The sequence below is a fragment of the Tenrec ecaudatus genome, chromosome 5 (assembly GCF_050624435.1).
Source record: "Tenrec ecaudatus isolate mTenEca1 chromosome 5, mTenEca1.hap1, whole genome shotgun sequence".
Lineage (NCBI taxonomy): Eukaryota > Metazoa > Chordata > Mammalia > Afrosoricida > Tenrecidae > Tenrec > Tenrec ecaudatus.
The window spans coordinates 3,031,484-3,059,027 of record NC_134534.1 but is presented as its reverse complement, the minus strand read 5'-3'; the positions used below and the strand labels follow the sequence as shown (position 1 = coordinate 3,059,027).

At 51.1% G+C, this 27,544-nt stretch overlaps 1 protein-coding gene across 2 annotated transcripts in view; it reads right to left on the bottom strand.

Annotated features, from left to right (window-relative positions):
- Positions 1-27,544, bottom strand: part of TRAPPC9 (trafficking protein particle complex subunit 9) — a 292,390-nt gene that overhangs the window by 70,327 nt on the left and 194,519 nt on the right. For both annotated transcript variants that reach the window (XM_075549225.1, XM_075549226.1), the window contains one exon: positions 2,165-2,275. In XM_075549225.1, coding sequence (XP_075405340.1) covers positions 2,165-2,275 — 111 coding nt within the window. The remainder of the gene's footprint in view (positions 1-2,164; positions 2,276-27,544) is intronic.

The window sequence follows — 27,544 nt, the reverse complement described above, 5'->3', positions numbered from 1 at the left end:
ACACTCTCTTACACCCACACCCGCTCACACTGACCCTCTCCCTATGATACTCACACTCTCTTACACCCACACCCACTCACACTGACCCTGTCCCTCTGATACTCACACTCTTACACCCACACCCGCTCACACTGACCCTGTCCCTATGATACTCACACTCTCTTACACCCACACCCGCTCACACTGACCCTGTCCCTATGATACTCACACTCTCTTACACCCACACCCGCTCACACTGACCCTGTCCCTCTGATACTCACACTCTCTTACACCCACACCCGCTCACAGTGACCCTGTCCCTCTGATACTCACACTCTCTTACACCCACACCCGCTCACACTGACCCTGTCCCTCTGATACTCACACTCTCTTACACCCACACCCGCTCACAGTGACCCTGTCCCTCTGATACTCACACTCTCTTACACCCACACCCGCTCACACTGACCCTGTCCCTCTGATACTCGTACACTCTTACACCCACACCCGCTCACACTGACCCTGTCCCTCTGATATTCGTACACCCTTACACCCACACCCGCTCACACTGACCCTGTCCCTCTGATACTCGTACACTCTTACACCCACACCCGCTCACACTGACCCTGTCCCTCTGATACTCGTACACTCTTACACCCACACCCGCTCACACTGACCCTGTCCCTCGGATAATCACACTCTCTTACACCCACACCCGCTCACACTGACCCTGTCCCTCTGATACTCACACTCTTATACCCACACCCGCTCACACTGACCCTGTCCCTCTGATACTCACACTCTCTTACACCCACACCCGCTCACACTGACACTGTCCCTCTGATACTCGTACACTCTTACACCCACACCCGCTCACAGTGACGCTGTCCCTCTGAGAATCACACCCTCTTACACCCACACCCGCTCACACTGACCCTGTCCCTCTGATATTTACATGCTCACACTTTCACTCTCTCATGATTACATACTTGATCACTCACACTAACTCTATCACTCCTTCTCACACACTCACACATTCACTGTTATAATTACGTACTCATTCACACTCTCACTCAATCACTCTCATACACTCAATCCCGTGATTACACACTCACCCTATCACTCACTCACACACTCACAATCACATACACACTTTCACACCTTCACGATGACATATTGCTCACTTTCACTCACTCAATCACTTACTCTCACGCACTTCCATGCACTCACACACTCTCACAAGCTCATTCTCATAGATACACACTCGTGCACATTCATACACTCACATTTTCACTCTCACATTTCAACACTGGTACACGCTCACACACTCAGATTTACACTCACTCTGACACACACACCACACAACCCTCGACAGTGCAACCCCTGGAGGCTCCGTGTCCATCTGCAACCATGGGTGCACCACACACAGCAGAATCTGAGCACCCTGCACACAGGCAGAGCCACGGCCCTGCACTCCTGGTGGCAGCAAGGGCTGAGCAGAGCCTTTGTCTGTGTGGGTTGTTGAATGGGGGAGGGCGTGAGAGGGGGCTACGGGGCCTGACGCCTTATCCCCACTCGTCACAGCCCACCGCAGGGCACCGGATGCTGCGTCGCTCTGTCTGGCAGGAGAGGCCCAGAAGAACCAAACTCGATCCACAAGTGAACCCGGCAGGGCCACCACGTAGGCGCCCAGCAGACAGGCCCAAGACCTGAACTGCAGCACCAGGGAGGGCTGTACTCCCACAGAGAACCCCAAAGACCATGACCGCCCCAGGACAGAGGCCAGGGACAGGGAGGACGAGTGAGCACGAGGAACCTGGGGGACAACGGGCAAGAGGGGCGTGACTTCAAGGGGCCACAAGTGTCACGAAACAACATGTGGGTAAGAGGCTGTGGGGAAACCATATTTCTCTGTGAAATCATTCACCCAACCTACCACCCACACGCGCACAATGTCATACCCATTTGTAGGACAGCGACCCCCATCATCCCTAGACACAGCTTTCCCAAGAACTTGGAGAAAAAGAGCGTGCTCAGACCAGGCCCTCACAAGGACCTGCTTCTGCCTCCTCAGAGGAGCCCCTTGGGTCACACCCTCTCACCCCACTTGGCTCTGGCTAGAACCCACTTCACGTGGCCCCCGCCCAGCTCCCCCAGCGCCCACGGCGGGGGTGGCGGGACTTACCGTTGGCACTCACTCGCATGCAGGATGAGCTCTCCATTGTGCCGGGCGCTGACGGTCAGCTCATGCTCCGTGGAGTTGAAGACGTCCAGCAGCAGGTGGCACTGCCGGGTGCTGCGTGGAGAACACAGACGGAGGCTCAGATCCTCAGATGCCAAGGCCCGGCCCTGCCTCCATCTCCTGCCTTGGACAATCCACAGCTGAGCGTGGCTCCCACAACGCCAGGTGGCTGGGTGCCCAGCAGCCTTGACCAGAATGGGGATCCCATCCCGCCCCCCACCCCAAAATGGTCCTCCTGCATCCTGCACCAGATGAGTGCTTGCAACCCAGCCCCTTAAGCTTACACACCAGGTGGTTCCGGGAGTAACTCGTGTCTCCCCACATGAGCTCACAATGGGGACCGGAGAGCCTGGCTCGGGGGTTGGGACCATCTATGCAAAAGTACTCGATGCCTGGTGGTCACTCAGCAAATGTTCCATGGAGTCAGGATGCATCCAGCAAAAAAGGACTGGATCGCCACCAGGTCCCAAGCCAGAGAACCCCCAGTGAGCCGGACCGGCACAATCACCCAACAGCGATGGGATGAGACATCTCCCTGGTCGGGAAAGGGCATAGGCCCTGGCCACACACCCACACACTGCCCCAGCCTGCCCAGGGAGCTAACACACCTATCCATCCTTTCCACACGCCCATCTTCACAACCACTGCAGACAGGGTGGCTGATCGGTCATCGCCCTCAGAGAGCAGAAAGGGAAAGACTCCGGTCCCCAATGCCCCGTGCGGCAAAGAAGGGCCCATGAGGCACGGCTCCAGCTTGGAAGTGGGGGTTTCTGGACACATCCCACCCCAGATGTAAAGACTGCACGTGGCCAGGCTGAGACGCCTTTTGTGCTGCAGCCTCCCTCGGCCCCTCTCCTCTCCCCTCGGCTCAGAGGAGCCTTGCAGCAGGCCATGAGGCGGGCTACGGACCACAAGCTCACCGTGTGAATGCAGAGAGATCCACATAGAGATCCACAGTCTTGCGATGGCAACATATGCACAAATGTGCTTGACCCGATGGATGGATGGATGGATGGATGGATGGATGGATGGATGGATGGATGGATGGATGGGTGGGTGGGTGGGTGGGTGGGTGGGTGGGTGGGTGGGTGGATGGATGGATGGATGGATGGATGGATGGATGGATGGATGGATGGATGGATGGATGGGTGGGTGGGTGGATGGATGGGTGGGTGGATGGATAGATGGATGGATGGATGGATAGGTGGATGGATGGATGGATGGATGGGTGGGTAGATGGATGGATGGGTGGGTGGATGGATGGATGTGTGGATGGATGGATGGATGGATGGATGGATGGATGGATGGATGGATGGATGGATGGATGGATGGGTAGATGGATGGATGGGTGGGTGGATGGATGGATGTGTGGATGGATGGATGGATGGATGGATGGATGGATGGATGGATGGATGGATGGATGGATGGATGGATAGATGGATGGATGGGTGGGTGGATGGATGGATGTGTGGATGGATGGATGGATGGATGGATGGATGGATGGATGGATGGATGGATGGATGGATAGGTGGGTGGATGGATGGATGTGTGGATGGATGGATGGGTAGTGATAAGAGCTGTATGAGCCCCCAATAAAATGAGAAAAACATAAGACTGACACGACAGCCTGGGAGCCCAAGGGGCAGTGCCCCCCTGCCCTATGGGCTCGCTGTGCTTCAGCATCCACTTGATGGCGGGGGGTTGTTGGAGACGTGAGGTGGCTGCTTCAAACTCAGCAACTGTCCTGCGACAACAGGGGCGATGGCCACATGTGGTGGCTACCAAACATGGGAGCTGGAGCCTGGGGACCGATGACATGGCCTCCCTCCCTCTGCATTTACGGCCAGATGCAACCAGCCCCACGTGCTTCAGCTCAGGGCCACACCCACCGTGCGCGAGGCTTCTCCTGCTTCTGCCTGTTTGCTGAACGCTAACACGGGCCCACCTAAGGAGTACAGCCGACACATAGCAGGTGGTCAATTGGCATTTGCTGATCTGCACGGGGCTGCTGCCCTCGTGCCAGGGGGGGCACAGGGAACAACAGCCTGGGTGAAGCCACTGACCTGACACAGGAGCAGAATGGGCGTTTTTCACAGGAGAAAAGAGACACTGGGCAGAGAGCCTGAGTCTGGGTCATTGTCCCTGGGTGGGGGGGGGGGGGTCGGAGCAGGGCCCCCTGAGGGCCTTAGGAGCACTCAGGCTGTCTCCCAATGCGGTTGGAAGGTCGTGTGGATTGGGGGAGCTGGCATCTGCTGCGTCTGTCAGCAGCCAGAGCGGCTGCCCCTATGTCACTGTGGCCCCCATGTGCTGTCACTGTACAGTTCCGGGGAAAGGGCTCCAGGGGGGAAGCAATGACCTGATGGATGAGACCGAGACCCCAGACTTAGAACTCAGAGACCCAGACCCCCACTCCTCCCTTGGATGCAAGTTAGGCTGCTGTTCAAAACTGGCCAGAGCAGATCACGGTCTCAAGACCCATCTGCCAAGCTACATCCATGCACAACTGCCAAGCCACTGAGCCTCCCAGCCCAGCCAAGCTCACGCCTGAGCCGTCACAGCTGGCAGGACCTTACAGCTCAGTGCTCACACCTGCCGGACCTAAGTCATCAATGCACAAAATGGTCAGTGAGTCGATCCGTGGCCATTCTAGTCGATGCAGAGAGCCAGACATGGACTCCAAACCTAACCCTTGGCTTTTGGTTGTGTGTTCTTTCCAGAGAAGGGAAAGAGTATGCAGGGCACAGTAACGGCTGCCAGTGTTCACCCACGCACACCACCGCCACCATCCTCATCCCCACCTTCATCATCACCGTCGTCAGCACCTTCAACATGACCAGCATTACCACCATCGCCACCGCCATCACAGGAAGCTGTGAAGCATCAATTCTTCAAAACGCGAGCTGTAACCACTCTGTTGGGAGGAGTGGCAAGACACAGCTCCATCACACTGATGAAGAGCGTCACACCGGCAGACAGAAACCCGTCAGTCATGCACGGCCTGTGGGCGCCGCGCGTCCACACGCACACACACTGCTACATAGACACTGTGCGCACATGTCTACCCCAGGTGCCATGCAGAGAATACACAAGCTCCTCTATACACACGACCTGTAGGCACATGTGTTTATACTCGGCACACACGTCTGCATACAATGCAGCGCACATGCCATGTGCATGCATCAGTCACGGCTGCCAGGCAGACACTGCACCCACACGTCCTGAGGAGCAGAGGCTCTGGACTCATGGGGCAGGGTCTCCCCAGAGCTCCAGCCCTTGGCAATTCCCCGTGGCTCGAGCTGCAAGCGGCCTCTGCTCAGCTCACAGAGCCACGGGCTCCCACGCAGGAAGACCTGCCCCACCTTTGCCACCATTCACGAACTCTTTCATCAAGCACATCTTTCATCAGGAAGGGAGACGCAGGAAACTTTTGTCAGAGGAGAAAAATTGGAGTCATTTTCCTAGGATGGATGAAGGAAGGCTTGCAGCCAGAGGACGCGGGACTCTGCTCAGAGCTGAGAGTCCACAGCGCATGCCACTTCCAGTCCCTCCCTCCAGTCTCGTGATCCGGTGGGGTCCTCTGCCTTCTGTCTGCAGCTGTCAGTCCGTGCCCGCCCTCCGCTGCCACGCAATCATCCCATCAGCGTCTTCCCTCCCTGAAGGGTGAAAGACGTGCTCAAACAGACCGCTGGTGGCTGCTTCCCCCTTCCTCTGCTCGCCTTTTGGAGGACTGAAATGGGAGCTGGGCGTTGGGTGTGCGAAGGGGCCTCTGGCGGCCCGGCGGCCCTGAGGAGCACATCCATTCTACAGGGGCCCTGTGGTGGTCCCCGGTGGAGAAGGTGGGGGAGAGGGGACAGTTTGAGGGCAATGTTGCAGGTGAGAGCAATGCACGATCCAGAAATCACCTGCACACATTCATGACCTGCGGCTTCCTCGGCCTGGAACTGGAAAGCTCACTCACCACCTGATGCCTCCAGCAGAGGACAGCTGTGTTTTACAACAGGTAGAGAGCTTGGCTGCTAGCTGAAAGGTCAGCAGTTTGAGCCCACCCACAGATCTAAAGGAGGAAGACGTGGGGGTCTGCCCCTGGGAAGATGGCAGCCTCAGAAACCCGGGGGGTAGGGTCGGGGAAGACCCCTAGGAACCTGCATGGGCTCAGTGGCCCACAACAGCCTCCGATGTGCCAGCTACTGTTCTGGGTCCTGGACAGGGAGGTGACCAAGACAGACAGGGCCACACCTCTCATGGAAATCACCTCCCCGTGTGGGGAATCGAAGGGCGGGGCAGGCAGACCACTTGACCACATCATATGCACTTGAGTTCTATCGTGTGAGGAAATAAAACCGTGGCAAAACAAGCTCAAGGAAATGGCTGCGTGCTGGATCAATACACACATAATCAGTGGCATTCCCAGATCCCGGAGGAAGACATTCAGAAAATGAAACTTTTAAGAAAACGCATTTATAATTGCAATGCAATCGACAATGCTCCCAGGATACAAGGTATTTCTGGAGGGCATTATGCTCAGGGAACGGGAAGAAGGCTGGATGCTTTGAAATCTTCTCTGTCCAAATCCAAATATATATCAATTCAATTTAGAAGCCCAAGGAGAGTTCTTTACTTGCTTGCGTTTGGGTGAGGCTTGACAGGCTGACTCTGAAATTTATCGGTAAGAGGAGAGAGGGCCAAGAACATGCCCGACAATGATGAGCATGATCTCTGGAAGGGAGCTGGCAAGAACTGTCACAAAGCTGTAATAAAGGGGACAGTAGTCTGGTTCTGGTGCAGTGATGGATGAGCAGATTAAGGAAAGGAAAGACAGGCCAGAAACAGGCCCGTGAATAATAAAACAAAACAGCCCACAGCCGCGGGGTTGATTCTGACTCAGGGCGACGGCACGGAGTGTCTGAGGCTGTCGGTCTTTGCAGGAGCAGACCGCCTCTTCGGTCTCCTGTGGAGCAGCTGGTGCAGTGAGCAGCTCAGCACTCGGAGAGGCCTGGGGGGCATCGTTAGCCGCTGGGAGGAAGAGACAGGAAAAGGGCAGGGGCAGTTGGACATTCGGAAAGACAGAAATGTATACCCCTACCTCACACCGTCCACAAACAAACAAAAAAGGACAAGCTAGATCCCAGACTCAACGACAGGCAAATGGCAACATTTAAGACTTTAGAAGGAAATGTAAGTGAACCACATGTGGCTTTGGAAGAGGAGAGTTCTCAAATAAGTGACAAGGCATGGAGAACACAAAGAAAGCAGAAACGCACGGCTGCATCGGGTTTATTTTAACTTCCACACAGTGAAATATGTTAAGCACCAAAGCAAAGGCAAGCCTCCCTGGGGAAAGGAAGCGGCCAAGGCCAAGCTGACAGGGGATGAGAGCTCAGAGCTCATAAATAAGTCCTAGGAAATCAAGACGTGAGCCCTGGTAACACAGTGGGCCTAGGGTTGGGCTGTCAACTGCAAGGCCAGGGTTCAAACCCACCAGCTGCTCTGCTGGACAAAGATGAGGCTGGCTGTCTCAGAAACCACATAGAGTGGGTATGAGTCTAGAATTGATAGGAGTGGTTTACGTTAGAAACTAAGAAGAAAGAAATGACTCAACAGGAGATCAAGCAGAGGACAAGAGGAAGTCTTTGTACAGTTCTCCAGTCAGAGTGGGCCAAGATACGTCGGAATTCTCACTGAGTGTTGTATAAAGGGGCACCGCTCCCTCGGAGAGCAAATTGGGAATATCTGGGCCAACTCTGACCTAACAGCCCCACGGTATGTGCGCTCACTTCCTGGATAGACTCTGAGACACAGGGGCACATCACAAAATGCTCCTGGGCAAAGTGTTGATACAAAGACAGCAACCGCACTGGAACCGAGCGTGGTGATGGCTATGCCGCACTTTTTAAAAGCAAGTTCACCATGGAAGTATATGATGTGTGAATATGATACCGAGAAAATTATTTTAAAAAAGAAGAAACCAAACTTGACCAGGAGTTGCCATGGGCGAGAGAGAAAGAGCCGTTGAGTCGATGTCAACATGGAGGAATAACGTGGAGAAGGATCTCCGCAGCGGATGCACCACACCAAGAGTCTCACCAGGGGCCCTGAACACACCTGTGGGAGTTGTGGGATGGGGGGGGGGTTCGTTGTGTGTGTTTCTGCCACAATGAGAAAACACATGATGGCAGGAATGAGGACAAGGAAGAAGGAAATGTTCTAGAATTTACTGTGGTGATCAGTGTACAACTCTCCTTGGTGTGGCTGAACTATAGAATGGTATGACTTGTGATGAAGTGCTCCTAAAACTGTTAACAGGAAAGAAAGAACAACTCCAAGAAACTGCATTACAGCAAAGGGGGTGGGGTGGGGGGACAGGTGACGCTGACCGTCAGGAGAGAACATCTCCCCAGAGGCCACCGTGCAGTACACAGCACTGCAGCGCTCACCCTAGATTCCGCTCATCTGGTCACGCTGGCTGAGTCACACACACGCACAGGCAGAAGACAAAATACACTATCTATCCGTCTACGTGACCTTCACAGAGGCCGGCCCTGGAGCAGGGCGTCGTGCTTGCTAACTCAGGAGACCTTAGACCAGGAGGACGGACACCATGCTGCATGGCTGGGCTCAAACAGGAGAAGCATTGTGAGGACGGCCCACGGCTGGCGGGTGTCACTCAGTTGTACAAAGAGTCGCTATGCGGCGGAGCAGACTCAATGGCACCTAACAACATGTAAGAGGCGCTGGTGACACCATCGGTGAATGCTGGGCTGCCAACAGCAAGGGCGGAGGTTCAAACCCACTGGCTGCTCTGAGGGAGAAATAGGAGGGTAGCTGCCACGAGTCAGAACTGTAGAAGGCAGTGGTGGGTGGGTATGTTATTTGTAAACACCAAATTCCTGGAGCCTGGGGGTGGGGGGACAGGTACAGATAAAGGCGTAACTGCTACACTGTAACAGTATCAAGATGTCACGAAATTAAAAAGAGCCCTTGGAAACATAGAACACCAAGGGTTAATGCTCGATGGATTTGGATGGATCAGGATCCCTTTGACCTTCCTGTATAAATCTGCTTTCTGGAAATGTCTTCCGACCCACTTTGGACACTGACTGAGCCTGGAGCAAGGGCCAGCCTGAGACAAGCCGGAAGAGGAAAGTGGGACAGAGAGGAGAGCAACCCGAGAGCATTGGGGAGTGCGTCACTCTGGGCCATGGGGGCCCATGTCCCCCAGGCCTCCCTAAGGGCTTCCCAGAAGCCAGGTCTCCAGCATTTCCTGTCCCGCCCCACCCCCGGTTGTCATCATGTTGACCATGGGTGCCCATTTCCCATGCCAGGAGCACCCAGCCCTGCAGCCGCGAGGTTCTCTGCCACTGAGGACGTGGCAGTAAGCAGGAGTTCTCGTGGGACTCAGCTTCCGGGGGCAGAGCTAGAGGGAAGACCCTCCCCCAGGAGGCCCAGACCTGGATGGAGGCGGGGCCAGGAAGCACTTACTATCTTTGTGTTGTGCTGGGGCAACGCTGTCTGAGTAGTTCCCCTCCTGTGTGACGATGTGGGAGGTGGGATGAGCTGATACCAAGGGCTCAAGTAGAAAGAAAATGTTTTGAAAAGGATGATGGCAACATATGTACACGTGCTTGACACAATGGATGGGTTGTGATAAGAATTGTAAGAGCCCCAATAAAATAATGGAAAAAGAAAGACAATACAAACATGATCAAAATGGAAACTATAAGCTTATAGGATGGGCTCCCCACGGCCTGAGGTCGCCTGGGCGACCACGTGACAGAAGGACCTGCTTGCTGGTCGTGCAGCAACAAGAACACACCCCTGGGAAACCAGCACCAACACAATGGACACTCCTCTCGCCAACTGTGACACGGGAGAGAACAGCCAACGCGAAAGACGCAAGAGGAGGGAGGGACCAACGTGAAGAACCGAGGAAGGCAGGCCACGCCGACCACGCTGGCCACGAGAAGGGCCACTCTCAGACACAGGACGATTCTTCACGAAAACAAAGCGGGTCACCCGCAGAGGCCTGTGTCGACCACATAAATAGAATCAGGGGTTTAAAGACCTGCTGGGAAGAAAACATAAAGCCTGAGGCCGGATGGCCGCCTGGGTGAATCCACCCAGTAGTTCCAAACTTCAGAAGACACTGTCCACATCCCTTCCAGGAACCAGAAGGGAGAGGGTTCCCGGCCCCAGATGTTGGGTGGGGCCAGCGACCAAACAAACTCACTGAGCTCCAGGTGATGCCGGCTCACAGCAACCCTGCGTGACAGGGTGGAGCTGCCCTTCCGGGAGCGGAGAGCTCCATCTTTTCCCCAAGGACTGGCTGGTAGTTTTGAACTGCTGACCTTGTGGTAAGCATTGTGACCCCAGGCTCCCTGGGTGGGAGCAGCTCTGTCTACTCCCAGGGCTACAAGCAAGGAGAGGCAGACAGCCACGGGTGTGGCCACGGGAACAAGCGCTGCCAGCAAATGGTGTTCTCTGGAAACAGAGAGCACTTGACAAGCCTAAACGTCCACAGATGATGAGCACAGGAGTAGGAGTGGAGCCAGTAGAGGGGCAGGCGGTCGGAAGCACCTCTTCTCACCCTCCCTGCGTCATCTCTGCCCAGCTCTGGACGCCCGAGGCTGAGCTGGACTCACCAACACGGCCCATGACAAGCCCTGCTTCCAAGGAACTTCCGGCCACAGAAGTGCGGGTGTCTACACATCTAGGGGCGGCAATCGCAGCCACGGCACTGGGTACACTTCTACTCCCTTCCTCGGCCCAATTAAAGAGCAGGGTGACCCTCTTGAGATTTTGCTATATGTTCTTCCATATGTGACGCCCAGGATGGATGAACCTATAGAGAGAGCAAGTAGAATCATGGTTTCTGGCGGACACAGCGGCCGGGTTGTGGGGGTGGAGGGGGTGGAGCCGATGTCAGGGAGTTCAAGAAGAAAGAACATGTTTCGAAATGGTGGCAATCGTACAATAAAGCCTGATGTGATTGCACGATGGAACGATACGCTATCTGTATTAGCTCCCAATGAGATGGTTTGGAGAAAATAAATAAAGGCTAATATATCCTAAAACAAAAACCCAAACACCACGGGGACTGAGGTACACTGTGTGATGCAGACAGACAGCCCTGAACCTCAACTCTTCTTGCTCGATGACTGCAAAGCCTGAAGGACACCAGTGGACCCCCTGAGCCCCAGTTTCCCTAACGGAGATCAGAGTGGCTGTATCCGAGGCTGTGACCTCACTGCCATCCCTGGTGGTGTAGTGATGAAGCAAGGGAGTGAGTGCAAGGTCGGCAGTCAGAAACCGCCAGGCTGGGGGCCAAAGCCACGGCTTTCTGCACCTGTCGTGAAGAGTCCTAGTCTTGTTGTAGTCTCTGGAAGCCCCCGGGGGCAGTTCTACCCTGCCCTACAGGGTCACTCTGAGTCACTCTGGCTTTGGTGGCCGTGAGTTTGGGTTTCAGTTTGGCCATCACATCGATTCTGACTCCCAGCGACCCTCCAGGACAGAGGAGAACGGCCCTCGGAGGGTTTCCAGGACCATTGATCTCGGTGGGAGCAGCCAGCCTCAGTCTTCTCCAAGAGAGCGGCTCCCGGGTTTGAACTGCTGGCCTGTTGGTTAACCACCAAGTGCTTGTCTGCTGAGGCACCAGGGCTCCGGGAACAAGATCACTGGGTGGTTCTGACGGAGAGAAGGGAGCATGCTTTCTAGAGCTGACAGCCGAGTAGTTCCCGAATAGGAAGGGTGGGGTGGTGCTAATTCTGGGCAGCAGCAAAGAGAACATCACACGCCCTTCCAACAAACCAAGCCCAGCTAACAGTCCATCATCCGCTCTGCTCAAGGTCTCTGCAAGACAGCTGCAGGCCGAGACCCAGCAGGCAGAGGAGCCACGGGGCCCTTTCTCCCCCTGCAGTCTCCCAGTGTCCACGCTCCAGTGTCCCCGAGGGCTGGTCACAGGGCTCCCAGAGCACAAGCAGGGAGTGGTGATGGTCCTGGGCATGTGGCCATTTGATCTTCTATAACCCTGGTTCTTTTATCAATTGATCCCCTCTCCACAAGGGGTGAGGGAGAGTGGGAGTGGAGGTGGGGAGGGCTGGCTTTTCCTTAAGTCTTAAGGACACCAGGGTAACGGCTTCAGTCGGAGGCCAGGGAATAGGCAACAGAAAGGATCCGAATGGTCTCGGGTGATACACAGTCACCTTAGCCTCTGCCCCACGGTCTCCTGCAAGAGCACGGATCATCGACCAGCCTGGAGCTTGCCGCTTAATAACTGCACCTGCTGCTGCCTAAACGATGGGCGTCAACGTCCAGCCAGAGGGTCCTCAGACACAGGTCTAGGGAAGAGTCAGCCCCTGCACATGCGCAGCTGGCGCTGAGCCCTGGTGACCTCATGGCTGGCAGAGCAGCACTGTGCCCCGCTGGGTGGCCAGGCTGGCCCTTTGGAAGCAGAAGACCAGGCCTTTCTCCTGAAGCACCTCTGGGGGCACTGGCACTCCCCAGCCTCTCAGGCGATGAGACAGATCTGCCAGCTGTCGGAGCCACCCGGGAACTCTGGCCGCACCCTGCAGAGCATGTCCTACTCTGAAAGCAGTGTGCTGCGTGAAAGAAGCCAGTGGGGAAAGGCCACTTCCTGAAGGACCCGCTTTATGACTAGGCCAGGCCAGGCACATCTTCTGGTGTCCCGGGGTACAGAGTTAGTGGGGGGGGGCAATGCTGTAGAGGCAGATGGTAGTAGAGAGTGGCAAGCAGAAGCGTGCACCTGCGATGGCTGGGTTACGTGGTCTGGAGGGGGCTGCATAGCGCTCACACGCTGGGCTCTGCAGGAGAAAGACAGAACTTTCTCAGACACTCATGGGGGCCTGGAGGCCAGGTGGGCACGCTCCTGATTCGGGCCTCCGTGCTTCCTCTCAGCACTGATGGGCACAGTGCACTCACTCAAAGATGGAACTCACTGCCATCGAGTCGACACGGCGACCCTATGGGGCAGGATCAAACTGCCCCTGTGACTTACTCTATGGGGGTAGAGAGCCTCGTCTTTCTCCCAAAAAGTGTCAGGTGGTTTCGAACTGATGACCCTGTGGTGAGCAGCCCAGTGCCACCAGGGATAGGGAGTGTACTTGGAACTTGGAACAGGGAGCACTGGTCAGTAAGGGATGTGAAACAGCAGCCCAGCGCTCATGCCCACACAGCTGCCATCCGGGGTCTGTGCAGGGTGCTCACCCCACACAAGGTGTGTGTCGTACTCAAAGGATTACAGGCAACGACAGAAAGGTCCCATGCGGCGACACGTTCTCAAAGGGTGAAGACCACCCAAATGAGCCAAGGGTCAGCTGGCTCATTTACAGGTGCCATGTAAATTATACTTTCTGGCAGTGCTCCCCGAAACTGGGCGATGCCACCCCTGGGGGACACGGGCACAATCTGGGGGCATCCCGTGACCCCTGCATCCTGGGTGAGGGGCGGGCGAGAGGACTGACTTTTCCATTGCCAAGGCAGTGCTCAGTAATTTTTTTTCCTGCTTTCTCTTTTCTGAAAAGGGGGACGTAAGCCAGTAAGTTTGGGAAGCCGTGCTTTAAAGCCACGAGACATGCCGACCTCACGAGCTCTCAAGGTGTGAGAACCCCACGGTGGACGGGGTCACAAAGACACGGCCAGTTCCCGGTGTGGACCCATTCACCTTTCAGTGCACACTCCAGTCCCGAACCACGCAGTGGACAGCGGTCTCTGCTTTGTTTAAAATGCGTGCACTTTAGAAGAGCATACGTTGAATTAGGGCGATCCTTGCTAAACAGAGGGAACTTCAAACAGAACTGATCACACGACCGATGTAGCACCACCACCATCGCCACCCACGAGGGGGACCAACAACAGAAACGTGGGTGAACGGAGACAGCGCATGGTGTACGATATGAAAATAGTAACAGTCTATCGTTTATCAAGGGGTCACAAGGGTGAGAGGCTGTGGGAGGGAGGGAGAGAAAAAATGAGGAGCTGATACCAAGGGCTCAAATAGAAAAAAAAAGTTTTGAAAATGATGATGGACAAATGTGACTGATACAATTGATGTACGGATTGTTCTAAGAGCTGTAACAGCCCCAATAAAATGGTTTATAATAACAATAAACACTGGGCACTGGCTTAAAGAGAACACTGACAGATGCTACTTCACACGACGCCCCTCAGGAATAAAGCGCCGAGCTTGGCGAGTCTCCGCTGACCCCCAGCAGAGCAGTCCTACAGGGATCCCCAGGTTCTCATCCTATAGAAGCAGACGCCCCCACGTCTTTCGCCCATGGAGAGGCAGGGCTGGGTGCGGACCGCCACCTGTCAGTGAGCAGCTGAGTGAGGCTCCTTAAAGCAAATATAGATCCCACTGCCGTAGGCGCATCAAGACCCTCACTGCCATGCGGTCAGTGCCACTCCCAGCAGCCCGACAGGACAGGGAGAACGGTCCCCATGGGCTTCCGAGACCGAAAAGACATCTTACCCCCGGCTGGTGGTTTTGAACTGCTGACCCTATCGGCAGCAGCCGCGCGCATGCACAACCGGGGCTCCTTTCTATTCGTAGCAACCTAAAATGCAGGCTGCGCAAAATCGTTTTATCTTAATCATTCAATACATTCCTAGACAGAAAATAAGCCCCCTCAAGATGGTCCATGAGCAGACACGAAATGCGGGCACCAGAGCCAGTGCGGGGTCCTGGGGGTGGGCGGGGTGGGCACCAAGACTTGTGAGCACGAGAGAACAACTCACCAGGCTCAAAAAAGAAATGCAACACGTTCAGGGAGCCAAGCCAGCTACGCAAACAGCAACGCACTGCCGTCGAGGTGAGGCCGGCTCATGGGGGCCTGGAGCGCCGAGCAGGGGTGCCCCTGTGGGTTTCCGAGCCAGTAGCTCTTTCCGGGAGTCCGAAGCCTTGGCTCTCACCTCAAAGCCAACCATCAACAGGATGAGCCCAAAGGAATTTGCTCCCAGACACACACCACCCTTAAACACCCAAAACTAAAGACGGAGAAGAAGCTCTTTGAGAGGGCCGGAGAGAGAGGACCCGGGGCAACGGAGAGTGAATTTCTCACGGGAGGCCATCAAGGCCAGGAGTGCGACGCCCCTTCCCGAGTGGGAGGGGGACGGTGCGGCAGCCCACCTTCCACAGCCAATATGGCCACTGGCTGGGGCAGAGGGAAGTTCTAATCACCCTGTGATGAAGGCAGTTGAGGCTGCACAAACACCCTTGCAGTGGCCGAGAGAAAGGCTGTCGCCAGAAAGATGGACGGCAGCGGAAGGTGCACAACCTCAGAAAAGGGGAGAAAATAAGGCAGTGGACAGAATGGGTGAGATCTGTCATAAATGCAATATCCTGTCCATCTGGAGGTGATGGAATCCACTCTGGCGGATGGAGAAAGCCCTGCCTTGGGCCGTCGGATGCGTGGTGTTCAGTGCAGACAGAGGAAACACTGAATGGAGGAAATGGCTGTATAATTCCTAAGTAGCCACACATCGCACCAATGGACTCTGCTGAGTCCTGTGCATCTGCGGTGAGACCAACTCACTGCCGTCCGGCCGTTCTGACCCACGGTGACCCCGTGGGACAGGGTAGAAGTGGCCTGTGGGTCTCTGAGAGCACTGCTCTCTATGGGAGCAGAAAGTCTCATCGCTGTCCTGCAGGATCGACAGAAACAGATCCCAGAATGATGACTATCAACAGACCAAAGGAGAATCCCCCAAACCCGCTAGGCTAACGCACAGGCAAGGGGGCGGCAGGGCAGGGGCCCACAGAGGGGCAGCAGAGGAAGAACACAAGACAAAAGTCACGGGAGCAGCCCTCACCCATCAGCAGCCGCTTCCCGTGAGAACAGTCCTTTAAGATCGGATGCTGACGAGCGTCTACGACAAGAAGAAGAGAACACCAAGCCCGTGTCACGCACAAGATGCTGTCTGCCAGCAGGATGATGGGCTAGAAGCAAATACTAGCCGACGCCATCGTGTTTAAACATTGATTTTAAGAGACCACGTGGGTGCTACATTAATATCAGACAAAGAAGAGCCAGGGAAATGACTGGAGAGAAAGAGACATACTCCAACCAAAACTGGGCTTGCTGCCATGGAGACAGACTCTAGCGACCATTTGGGGCAGCATGTAACTGCTCCCCAGAGTTTCCAAGGAGTGACTTACGGGAGCAGACGCCTCACCTTCCTCCCATGCACTTGAACCGCTGGCTTTGTGGTCAGCAACCCAATGCATAATGCACGAAGCCACGGAGGGTCCCTCGCAAAAGAGACTGCTTTATGAATGATAAAGGACCAAGGGAGCAAGAGGATGTCATGATCAGTACATACACACCACACAACCAACATCACTGCCACCCGGCAGATCCTAACTCAGAGAGACCCTACAGGACAGGGCGGATCGGCCCCCTTGGGTCTCCAACACTATAACTCTTGACGGGAATAGAGAACCTCACCTTCCTCCCCTGGAGCACCTGGTGGTTTTGAACTGCTGCCCCCCGCCCCCACCCTCAGGTCAGTGAAAGCCCACTGCACCACCAGGGCTCCTCCTCAGACAACAGACAAGAGACACCTCCCCGATTATAACTGGGCCTTCAACACCCCACTCTCAGCATCCTCAGGATGACGAAAAGGAAAATCAGCAGAGTGCAGAACAGCTGAGCAAGACCTGCAGCCAACAGCAGCTGGTATTTATAGAGCGCCCCGCCCAACGGCAGGCAGGTACACACTTCTTCACCAAGACAGACCACGTCCTGAGTGATGCAAGGAACCGCCACACAGTTGAAAACACAGAGTATGCTCCCCAATGGTAATGGCATCAAATCGGAAAAACAATGCTTAAAAGGCAACAGGGAAAGTGCCCAACTCTTGACAATTAGCTAACACACTTCTCCATAAATCATGAGTCGGGGAAGTCATCTCAAGAGAAATCATAAAAATGCCAAGAACACCGAATTAAAAATGGAAATTAAACATTAGAAGCTGTGGAGTGCATCAAAATCAGCATGGAGAGAGATTTTGGGTGCTAAATTGTGCATGGAAAAGAGATTTCATCGAAAGTGTGAAATCATTCATCTAAGTCGCCACCTAAAGTAAGCAGAGAGACAAACCAAAAGAAGGAGGACAATGGAGAGCGGAATCCATGAAACTGAAAACAACAAAAGTCAAGGAGACAAAAAGCTGGTCCTTAGCCTTATCAAGAACAATGCTCACTTTCCGACGTGATGGCTGAAGGCAAAATGACTGCACAGGCAACGGTGGCGAAGAAAGTTGATGGTGCCCGTCTATGCGAAGATCTAGCATCTGGGGTCTTAAAGGCTTGAAGTTAAGCAAGCGGCCATGTAGCAGGGAAGCAACAAAGCCTATGAGATCAGGAGGTGTTGATGGGATCAGGTATCAGAAGACCCAAAACAAGCAATCATATAGATGCAAATGAGGGGTATCAGAGTGGAGACCCAAAGCCCATCTGTAGACAATTAGACATTCCCTCACAGAAGAGTCACAAGGAAGGGATGAGTCAGTCAGGGTGCAGTATGGCACTGATGAAATACACAACATTCCTCTACTTCTTTCCTCTACTTCTTTAATGCTTCTTCCCCTCCACTATCATGACCCCCATTCTACCTTACAAATCCTGCTAAACCAGAGCATGTACACTGGTACAGATAAGAGCTCTCAACACACGGAATCCAGGACAGATAAACCCCTCAGGAACAGAAATGGGAGTAGTGACACCAGGAGGGTAGGGGAAAGGTTGGAGGGAGAAAGGGAGAACCAATCAAATGATGGACATATAAACCCCACCCCCTGCTGCCCAGGATGATGAACAACAGAAACATGGGTGAAGGGAGACAGTGGATGGTGTAAGATATGAAAATAATAATTTATGATTTATCAAGGTTCATGAGGGTGGGAAGGTGGAGGAGGGAGGGGAAAATGAGCTGATACTAAGGACTCAAGGAGAAAAAAATGTTTTGAAAATAATAACGGCAGCATATGTATAAATGTGCTAGATTCAATAGATGTATGGATTGTTAATAAGAGCTGTAAGAGCCCCAAATAAAATGATTTATTTTTTTTAAAAAGATCAGTTGAGCTGATAAGCCTCTAACAAGCAGGATAAAGGGAGAAAAGAGAAGCCACAGTTCACTGAAATCAGGATGGACAGAGGACATAACAGCGTAGATCCCATAGACATCCAAAATCAACAAGGGGATGCTGCAAGCAATCTTATATTCATAAGCTCAACACCCTAGAAGCTGTGGACCAATTCCTTAAAATGCACAAACTGCCCTCACGCAACCACAGCACAACAGATGATCTCAGAAGACGTGAGGCTACCATAGAAAAGAGAAACCTCTCTGAAAAGAAGACTCCAAGGACACGATGGCTGAAGACAAAGTGGGTGCATAAGCAAATGTGGTGAAGAAAGCTGATGGTGCCCCGCTATCAAAAGATACAGTATCTGGGGTCTTAAAGGCTTGAAGATAAATAAGTAGCCATCTAGCAGGGAAGCAAAAAAGCCCACATGGAAGAAGCACACCAGCCTGTGTTATCACAAGGTGTCAGAGGGATCAGGTATCAGGCATCAAAGAACAAAAAATCATATCATTGTGAATAAGGGGGAGTGCAGAGTGGGGACCCAAAGCCTATCTGTAGGCAACTGGACATCCCCTTACAGAAGGGTCAGGGGATGGAGACAAACCAGTCAGGGTGCAGTATAGCACAGATGAAATATACAACTTTCTTCTAGTTCTTAAATGCTTCCTCTCCCCTCTACCCCCTGCCACTATCATGATCCCAATTCTTCCTTAAAAATATGGCTTGACCAGAGGGTGTACACTGGTACAGATAGGAACTGGAAACACATGGAATCCAGGATAGATGAACACCTCAGGACCTGTGGTTAAGAGTGGTGATACCAGGAGGGTGGAAGAAAGGTGGGCTAGAAAGAGGGAACCAATTAAAGGATGAAAAAATAATAATAATTTATGAATTAGGAAGGGTTCATGAGGGAAGGGGTAGTGGAGAGGGAGGGGGGAAATGAGCTGACATTAAGGGCTCAAGTAGAAAGTAAATGTTTTTAGAATGCTGATGGCAACAAATGTACAAAGGTGCCTGACACAATGGATGGATGTATTGATTGTGATGAGAATTGTATGAGCCCCCAATAAAATGATTTTGAAAAAAATAGCAACACACACAAAACAAAAAACAAGGATCGACATATAACCCCCTCCCTGGGGGACAGACAACAGAAAAGTGGTTGAAGGGAGACGTCAGACAGTGTAAAACATGACAAAATAACAATAATTTATAAATTACCAAGGGTTCATTAGGGGTGGGGGGGGATGAGGAGCTGATACCAAGGGCTCAAGTAGAAAGTAAATGTTTTGAGAATGATGATGGCAACAAACGTACAAATGTGCTGGACACAATGGATGGATTGTGATAAGAATTGTATGAGCACCAATAAAATGATTTTTTAAAAAGAAAGAAAGAAAGAAAAAGAAACTCCAGTCCAGGATTTTCCCTACTGGAGAATCTCCCCTCTCGCTTCAAGAATTAACACCAATTTGACACCAGCTCTTCCAGAAAAGAGATGTGGAGAGAAAACTCGCCACCTCGTTGCATGAGGCTGGGATTCACTCTGAGAGCCAGCCGGGGCGAGACAGTTATTACGACATGTATGAGACAAGTACCTCTGATGAACTGAGACACAAAAATCCTCAACGAACTGTTAGCTAACCCGGCAATGCAGCAAACAATGATACACCTTGACCAAGTGGGGTTTATTTCAGATGTGAACTGAATGTAAATAAATAAATGTATTTCAGGTATGGTTCCGTACTCAAAAATCAATCAGGGTCAGCCCACATCAAGAGGCTAGAGGAGGCAATGCATATGACGGTGCTGAGTAATGCAGAGAGAGGACGGGTACGATCTGCCATCCATACTTTGGACATGTTGTAAAATCGAGAGCAGAGACAGTGACAAAGAGAAAGGCCTAGAGGAGATGGGCTGACCCTGCAGCTGAAACAATGGGCTCAGAGGTGGTAACGAGGATGTGAGGAATGTGTAAGAACCAAATCGAACAACACAGTAACATCCACAACTGGAAACACATCCTCCAAGAGAAACAAAGTGTAGCGATCTATATGCTAAAAAAAAAAACAACCACAAGGTACTGACTGAAACAACAGCAAACACACAAAGAAAGCGCTCAATAACCAGCTAGACTTCGAATGCCTGTGGGGTGGAACCCTTGACACAGGTACTACAACTCCAATTTTGAAAGAGGGAAAGACAAGGTGGGAGAAATCTCCTTTCTTGGCAAGTACGCTTGTTAGAAGAGCTATGTCATAAGTGTGGTGCTGGCCGGAGGGGACACAAATCAGGGAACAGAGAACCAGAAACAGCCACACAAACATGCCCAACTGTCAGCTGACACAGACACGAAAGGCATTCAGGAGGAAGGATGGGCGAAGCAACAGGAACAGGGGAGGGAGTGTAGCCTGAGACTGCAACCTGCAGCACGGAGGCACGTAGCTAACTTGACACCAGGGAGCTGGCCGCCTACTGACCCCAGGAGAAGAACAGCTGCCGCTCTCAGAAAAGCAGCCGATATGAACGTCTGGCCCTTCAAGGAAATGTGAACTCTAAGAGGAAACTCTTACACAGGAAGTTCCCAAGAACCAGGCAAACTCAGCCAACCCCAAGGCACGGAGCAAACTATTGTAAAGTCGCTGTGGCTTTGCACAACTCAGTGGCACCTGTGCAAAATGTCAACCACGCTGGGCTGCTGTCTGTTAGCACCTCGTTCTCATGGATTACACCAGCCCCCACGCACGGCGCTCCAGAGTGCTGGGTCTCGCCGTATGAACGAGTGTCCCCTGGTCTGAGCCGCTGTGTTCCTCAATAAAACATTCACGTCTTGCTCCTAGCAGAGGCCAGAGCTCTTGTTTTACAGCATGTTCTGCTATCAGAATATGGGAGGTGCACTGTCCCCGAGGAGCCCAGGACACAGGCCCTGCCACCAGCTGAGCTGCTTGCACCCTCGGCGTCGGTGAACTCTCGGGAGTTACCACAAGGCGGGGAACCTCTTCAATCCCAGCTCCATTTTCTTTGCAACGTCGCTCTTCGAGCTTTATTGAACTTGCGTCTTATTGTTGTGAGTGAGTTAGTCCGGGTAGACTAGAGAAATAACTTCATAGACACTCGTGTGTATAAGAAAGAGCTTTATCTAAAGAGTAATTGTACATTAAGAAACCATCCTAGCCCAGTCCAGATTAAGTGCATAGTCTGATATTAGCCCATACCAATCCAATACCAATCTATACAGTCCTCTTCAGACTCACGAAACACATGCAATGACGACAAACGCAGGAAGATTTCAGGCCAGTGGGTGGGAAGTCTTGTGGATCCAGTGGTGGTGGTGTAAGCATCTCAGTGCTGGCAGGGGTCTCCACGTGGCTCCTTCAGCTCCAGGGCACTAACCCAGCTCCCTGCGTCTCATCAGCAAGCATGTCTCCCAGGGAATGAGTGTGTCCCGTGCCTCCGAATGAGGACATCAAACTGTGACCTGATTGACAGGCAAAACTCCACCCCTTCGCTCTTAATAAGTCTCAGATTGACAACAGATGATATAAGTACCAGAGAAGGGAGGGCTGCTAAGTCTACAAGGTCTTCCCCCGACACTCCTGCCCAGGCGTGAAGGAGTGGGTGTGGGGTTTTCTCCAGAAAGCACTGCTTTGCCAGAGACACTCTAGAAAATCAGTGGTGACGTTGGGTTTCTTCTAAATAGTCTAAAATTATATTTTCTCCACAGTACGTTGGAAAGCAAAGGCTCCTGAATTAAGCTGTTGGCTAGTCCGGATCATTCGGGCTATCCTCCGTGCAAGAGCGACGGGTTTACTGGTCTAGGTTTAGAGCTTGCCTCCAGGACCAGTAAGGGTGTGTGCTTCTTTCCGTCTCTGTCTGTCTGGCCTTCCTTCTGGTTGCGGGATGCCACGACTAGCAATTGGTTCCTCGTCAGACAGTCCTCCAAGTCTTAGGAGCACTGCTTCCCACACCTGTCCTACGGATAGGGCTTAGAGTGGCTACACTGAAGGCAGAAGAATCTATAAACTGCTTTATCTGACGGATGCACTAAGAGAGATCAATTGTTCTATTATTATTATTATTACTATAACAGGTCTTTAAAAAGGAACAAATTACACTAACTTGTTTATCTAAGAAAATAGTATAACAATCGAAATGTAATATTTCCCTACCTCAGGTATTATTAAATTACCTCCCCACCAAAAAAATTACTGATTCATTTAATAATAAATGAAAACCTATAAAATTAAATTGTCCTAGTAGTATCAGGAATTAATGAAAATAAAGTCATTAGGAGAAAGGTGTTCATGTGTACATGAGCCTTAAACTGGAATCTTGAGAGAAAAACTTTTTCTAAGTAACAAGCTAGAGATCACATAAAACTTCTTTTATTCCGGGAAAGGGAATAATCTTGATGAATTACAGAATGAGACAAATGAAGGCTGAGATGCTTACCAAAAGAATAATAAAAATGTTAATAGAACTATGAAATATTTAAACTTTATTCCAGCAGTAATTATGTTTTCTAATATATGGAGTCAAATTGATTTCCCCGGCTTTTAGGCAGCTTACTGATAATACATTGAGTTCACAGCTATTCCTTGCATTTGGAGGCGGGACCAGCACAGGATCAAGAAGGGCGGACGTGGAGACGTGTCTGAGTCGGCCTCCGTGGAGCCAGCTGGCTTGCGGCTGATGTGGCTGGTTATGGAGCCCCGCCCCCCGGGTAGCCAGATGCGGCCCCCACATCATCGCATCAGATATACAACAAAGACACAAAGCGGAAAAGGGTTTATTACACTGTCAAAGAGAATTTATTTGATATGGCCCAAATTCTTATTTACTGTGGTGAGAAACTTTAATGAGTTAATTTATGAGAATTTTTTAAAGCTTTAATATCAAATAGCAAATAGCTTGGTTCCCTGCTGCTTAGATAACAACATTTTCTTTGATTACGGGGCTGAAGAATTAGTTTTATTCCTTGTACAATCTGCTTCAAAGGCGAGTGGTTGACAGAATAAACTCCTGAGTCAAAAACAACTAAGCTGCATAGCTTTGTAAAAAGCTAAGATTTTTTCTTTTGTAACATTAAGATCCCTGGTCGGTAACCCAAGTATAGCTTCCTGGTGACCAATAATAAATTCCTGACAACTTTGAAACTTCATGAAAAGCCACAACAGATTTGGTTCTGTTTGGTAAAGAGAACAATATTTTAAAAAGGTTTACTTTTAAAATGCGTGATGGCTTGCATAAAACATGTTGTCATATCAGGAGAACTGTCAAATTTTCTTTGAGTTAAAATTGATGTCTGTAATATTTGTCTGATATTAGATGTCAAATGCATAGTACATCATAATTTCGTTATTTCAATTTCTAACTTAGCCACGCAACCTGTTTCCTTTGGCCCTCGCTTCATGAAAGTCATTGGTTTCGATGGGAGCGTTCGCATCATTCACCAAGGGCGTTTTCAATGACACCTGGGTATTCAAAGACTCGGTCACCCGGGCTTGCCCTTGGTGTATCCTACTCGGCATCACAGTGTTTCACACCTGAGCTCCTTGGAAGCTCTGCAAACATAAGCAGGTTGGTCATCACGCTTAGAGGTATTTCCAGCTAGGGCTTTTTTAAATAAGGGGTTTTATTTGACTTTGCACTGGCTTTACAAAAAATTCCCATCAGGACTGACGCTTTTAAAGAATTGCTGTCACAACGTGGACGGCCGCTTCATGGTGTCATCCACTACTCTAAAGAATGTTTGTCACAGGTTAAAGAAGACTTCGATGGCCAGAAGCTAGAATCCCCAAATCGACCTAAAATTACAAGAAGACTCAGAGAAGTTCATGGGAAATAGTGGAACTTTTTCCCACAAGCATTTTGAAGCCCGCCTCGTATCTCAGGAGAGGATGCATATCGGAAAAGACGTCCATTGAAAAGACGCGCTGGAACTCACTGAGAAGGGCCGTGTCGAGTTCTTCACACTGACGGGTGCTTGCCGATCACAGGGAACTGAAATCTGGATCTCTGTCCTAAAGGCAGGTGGTCAGAGCTTCTGGGACTTTCTCAAGGCTGCGGGACTAAAGTCACTTTCAAGCACCCTCGTGGCTGGAAGTCTTGGCAGTTTAGTGAGTCACTCATTTGGCGAGTCATAGGCCAGCCGTCGGAATGCACCCGTTTCATCTCAGGAGAAAGACTTACAGCCTCAGAAACCCGCAGGGACAATTCATCTCCGTCCTATCGTGAACCAACTAGATGGCCAGGAGCGACGGCCAGAGCAGGCGCCCTCTGAGGTAGAGAGCGAGTCCCGAGTCGGCGAGTCGTAACTGCATTTTGGGTGCTTTCTCATCGTAGCTATTCTCACCTTATTAGTTTCACTTCATACTCGCGTCTCTTTCCTTGGTAACTGCATTCAACACCAAGGTTCAGTTAAGTTGTACGTTTCTCTTTCTAATAATTTCTTCTAACACATGGAAAGAAAAACGTACTTGCTAAACTAACCCAATCAGTAGCTAGTGTCAGTCATTTGACTTAATGTCGGATGTGTCACCCGTCTCTGATCTGAGGGGAAAATTCAGGTCAGTCAGCATCCCTTCAATCAAATTACAATCATGTTAACTATTGTACCAGTGCTTCTCAACCTTCCTAATGCCGTGACCCTTTCATACAGTTCCTCATGTTGTGGTGACCCCCAGCCATAAAATTATTTTCGTTGCTACTTCATCACTGTAACTGTGCTACTGTTATGAATCGTTCAACCCCAAAAGGGGTTGCGACCCACAGGTTGAGAACCGTTGTATTAGACTAATGTGGTAGTTACATAACCTGTTTTCAATTTGAGACTTAAGAGTGAAGGGGTGGAGCTTAGCCTATCAATCAGGTCACAGCTTGATGACCTCATTTGGAGGTGCCACAGAGATGAAACAGCTCACTGGAGGCAGGACACAGGCTGACTCCCTGGGGGACATTCCTGTTGAGAAGACACATGGAGCTACGCTAGGGCCCTGGAGCTGAAGGAGCCACGTGGAGACCCCTGCCATCACTGAGAGGCTTCCACCACCACTGGATTCACAAGACTTTCCACCCTCTGGCTTGTGATCTTCCTGCATTTGGTGTCATTGCATGTGTTTTGTGAGTCTGAAGAGGATTTTATAGACTGGTATATGGACTAATATTGGACTTATGGAATTGATCTGGACTGGGCTGGGATGTTTTCTCTATATTCAATTGCTCTTGTATATAAAGCTCTCTCTTGCACACATATGAGTGTCTGAATTTGGTTCTCTAGTCTACCTGGACTCACACAACTCACGATGTGAATTAGGAGAGATCTTTCTCAGGCCCCTCTTTACGCTGGCATGGTATTGTCCAAGTTGACAAGTCCATTCATAGCTTGTCCATTATCATCGTTCAAATCACTGATGCAACTACAGACAATGGCTTTCAACACAATCCCAAGAGTCCCTTGCTAAAGGTGTATTAGAAATTTGGGCAATTATTCTATCTTAGCTTAGCTTGACAGGGCATGGTTTACTACCAATAACCAGCTCACCTTGAAGATGAGACCTATTAATAAGACATGACAAGGAACTATAAACTAGATGGTGCTTGACTATTCTTCCATGAGTAGAGCTTGGGGTCTTAAAAGCATGAAAAAGCAGACCGTCATCTTACATTGATTTCACAGGAAGAAGGATTGCTTCCATGTGAAGATCTAATCACATGGCAGGGGTGGCTTGATCAAAAGGGGGACATGTAATATCAGCTTTCAAACTGGAGGCACATAAGCTAGCTTGGCAATGGGGAGTTGCCCTAATGTTGTCCCCAGGGAGAAGAAACCCCCAGCTGCCAGGGCTAGAATTGCAGCCGAGGGTATGGATCAACTGCTGCAAGATAGCTGAACTGGCAAGAACGAATGGTACAAGAAGGACACAGGATACCGTGTAAGATTAGCCAACGGGCTGCAAAGAGCACACTGCTGAAAAAAGCCTAACTGCTTTCACAAACCTCAGTTTCACTCTGGAAATGTCAACCACGCAACATTTTTGTCTGCTAGCGCCTCATTTAAGTGTAATAGGCCAGGGCGGACGGACGGACAGACAGACACAGGTGCACACACACACCTACACATTTCGGTGCATGTGGTCTCTCTTGGTGAACGAGTGTTCCCTAGTTGAATTGTCTTAGTGCTCGAGAAACCTTCTCCTTTGTGCTCCCAGAAGGGCACCCAGCTTTCGTTCCGCAACAAGCTCTACCTGAATCTCACAGCTTCTACTGAAGATAACCCCAAATGTATCATAAGCTTGAATATAAAACACAAACTTAAACTTGTTTTAGGAAATGGAGATGAGGAAATCGTGGGCCCTGTGATTCGGAGAAGAATTCTTACATTTGACATCAGAAACATAGTGTATAAAAGGAAAAGCTGGCTAAATAGACCTCATGAAAAAAATAATGTTTTCATATGGTTCTGCAAAATACCTGGTGAACAGGATGAAAAGACAGATTAAACACTGGAATATTTCCAAACCGCATATCTGATAAAGGACTTATACTGAAAATAGATGAAGAACTACCAGAATTCAACAATTAAAGATTAAAGTTAGGAAGTTAGCGAAAGACGCGAAGAGTCATTTCCTTGAAGGGGATACACAGATGGACAAAAGGCACACACAAAGATGGTGGACATCATTAGCCGTCAGAGAGGTGGCCAGTGAAATCACAGTGGGAAACCCCATCCGAATGGCTGAAGCAAACAGTGTTGGTAATGCCCAACGATGCCAAGGAGCTAGAGAAACTGGCTTACCCTTACAAAGTTTAAAGCCACTTTGGAACACAGCTGGGCAGTATCTTAAAAACAAAAAGCGTCAGCTTACGACTTCCATAGTCATAGCACTCTTGGGCTTTGGCCCCATAAAGGGAAAGTCCCTATTCATGCAAAGCCCAAGTACACGTGTGTACAGAGCCGTTTTATTTCTCACAGCCACAGACTGCCGGCGGCCCAGATATCCTTCAGCAGACACGGGCTGAACAAGCCATGCGCTTCCCTACCAGGGAGACGCAGGGACTCAGACAAAGTATTCACACACAGGGTGGATCCCAGGGGGCTACGTGAGTGCAAAAAAAAAAAAAAAACCCACAAAACTCCCAATCTCGAAAAGATGTTTGCGTATGGTTGCAATACCAGCGCATTACTGAAAGAACTCAGTGACAGATATGGAG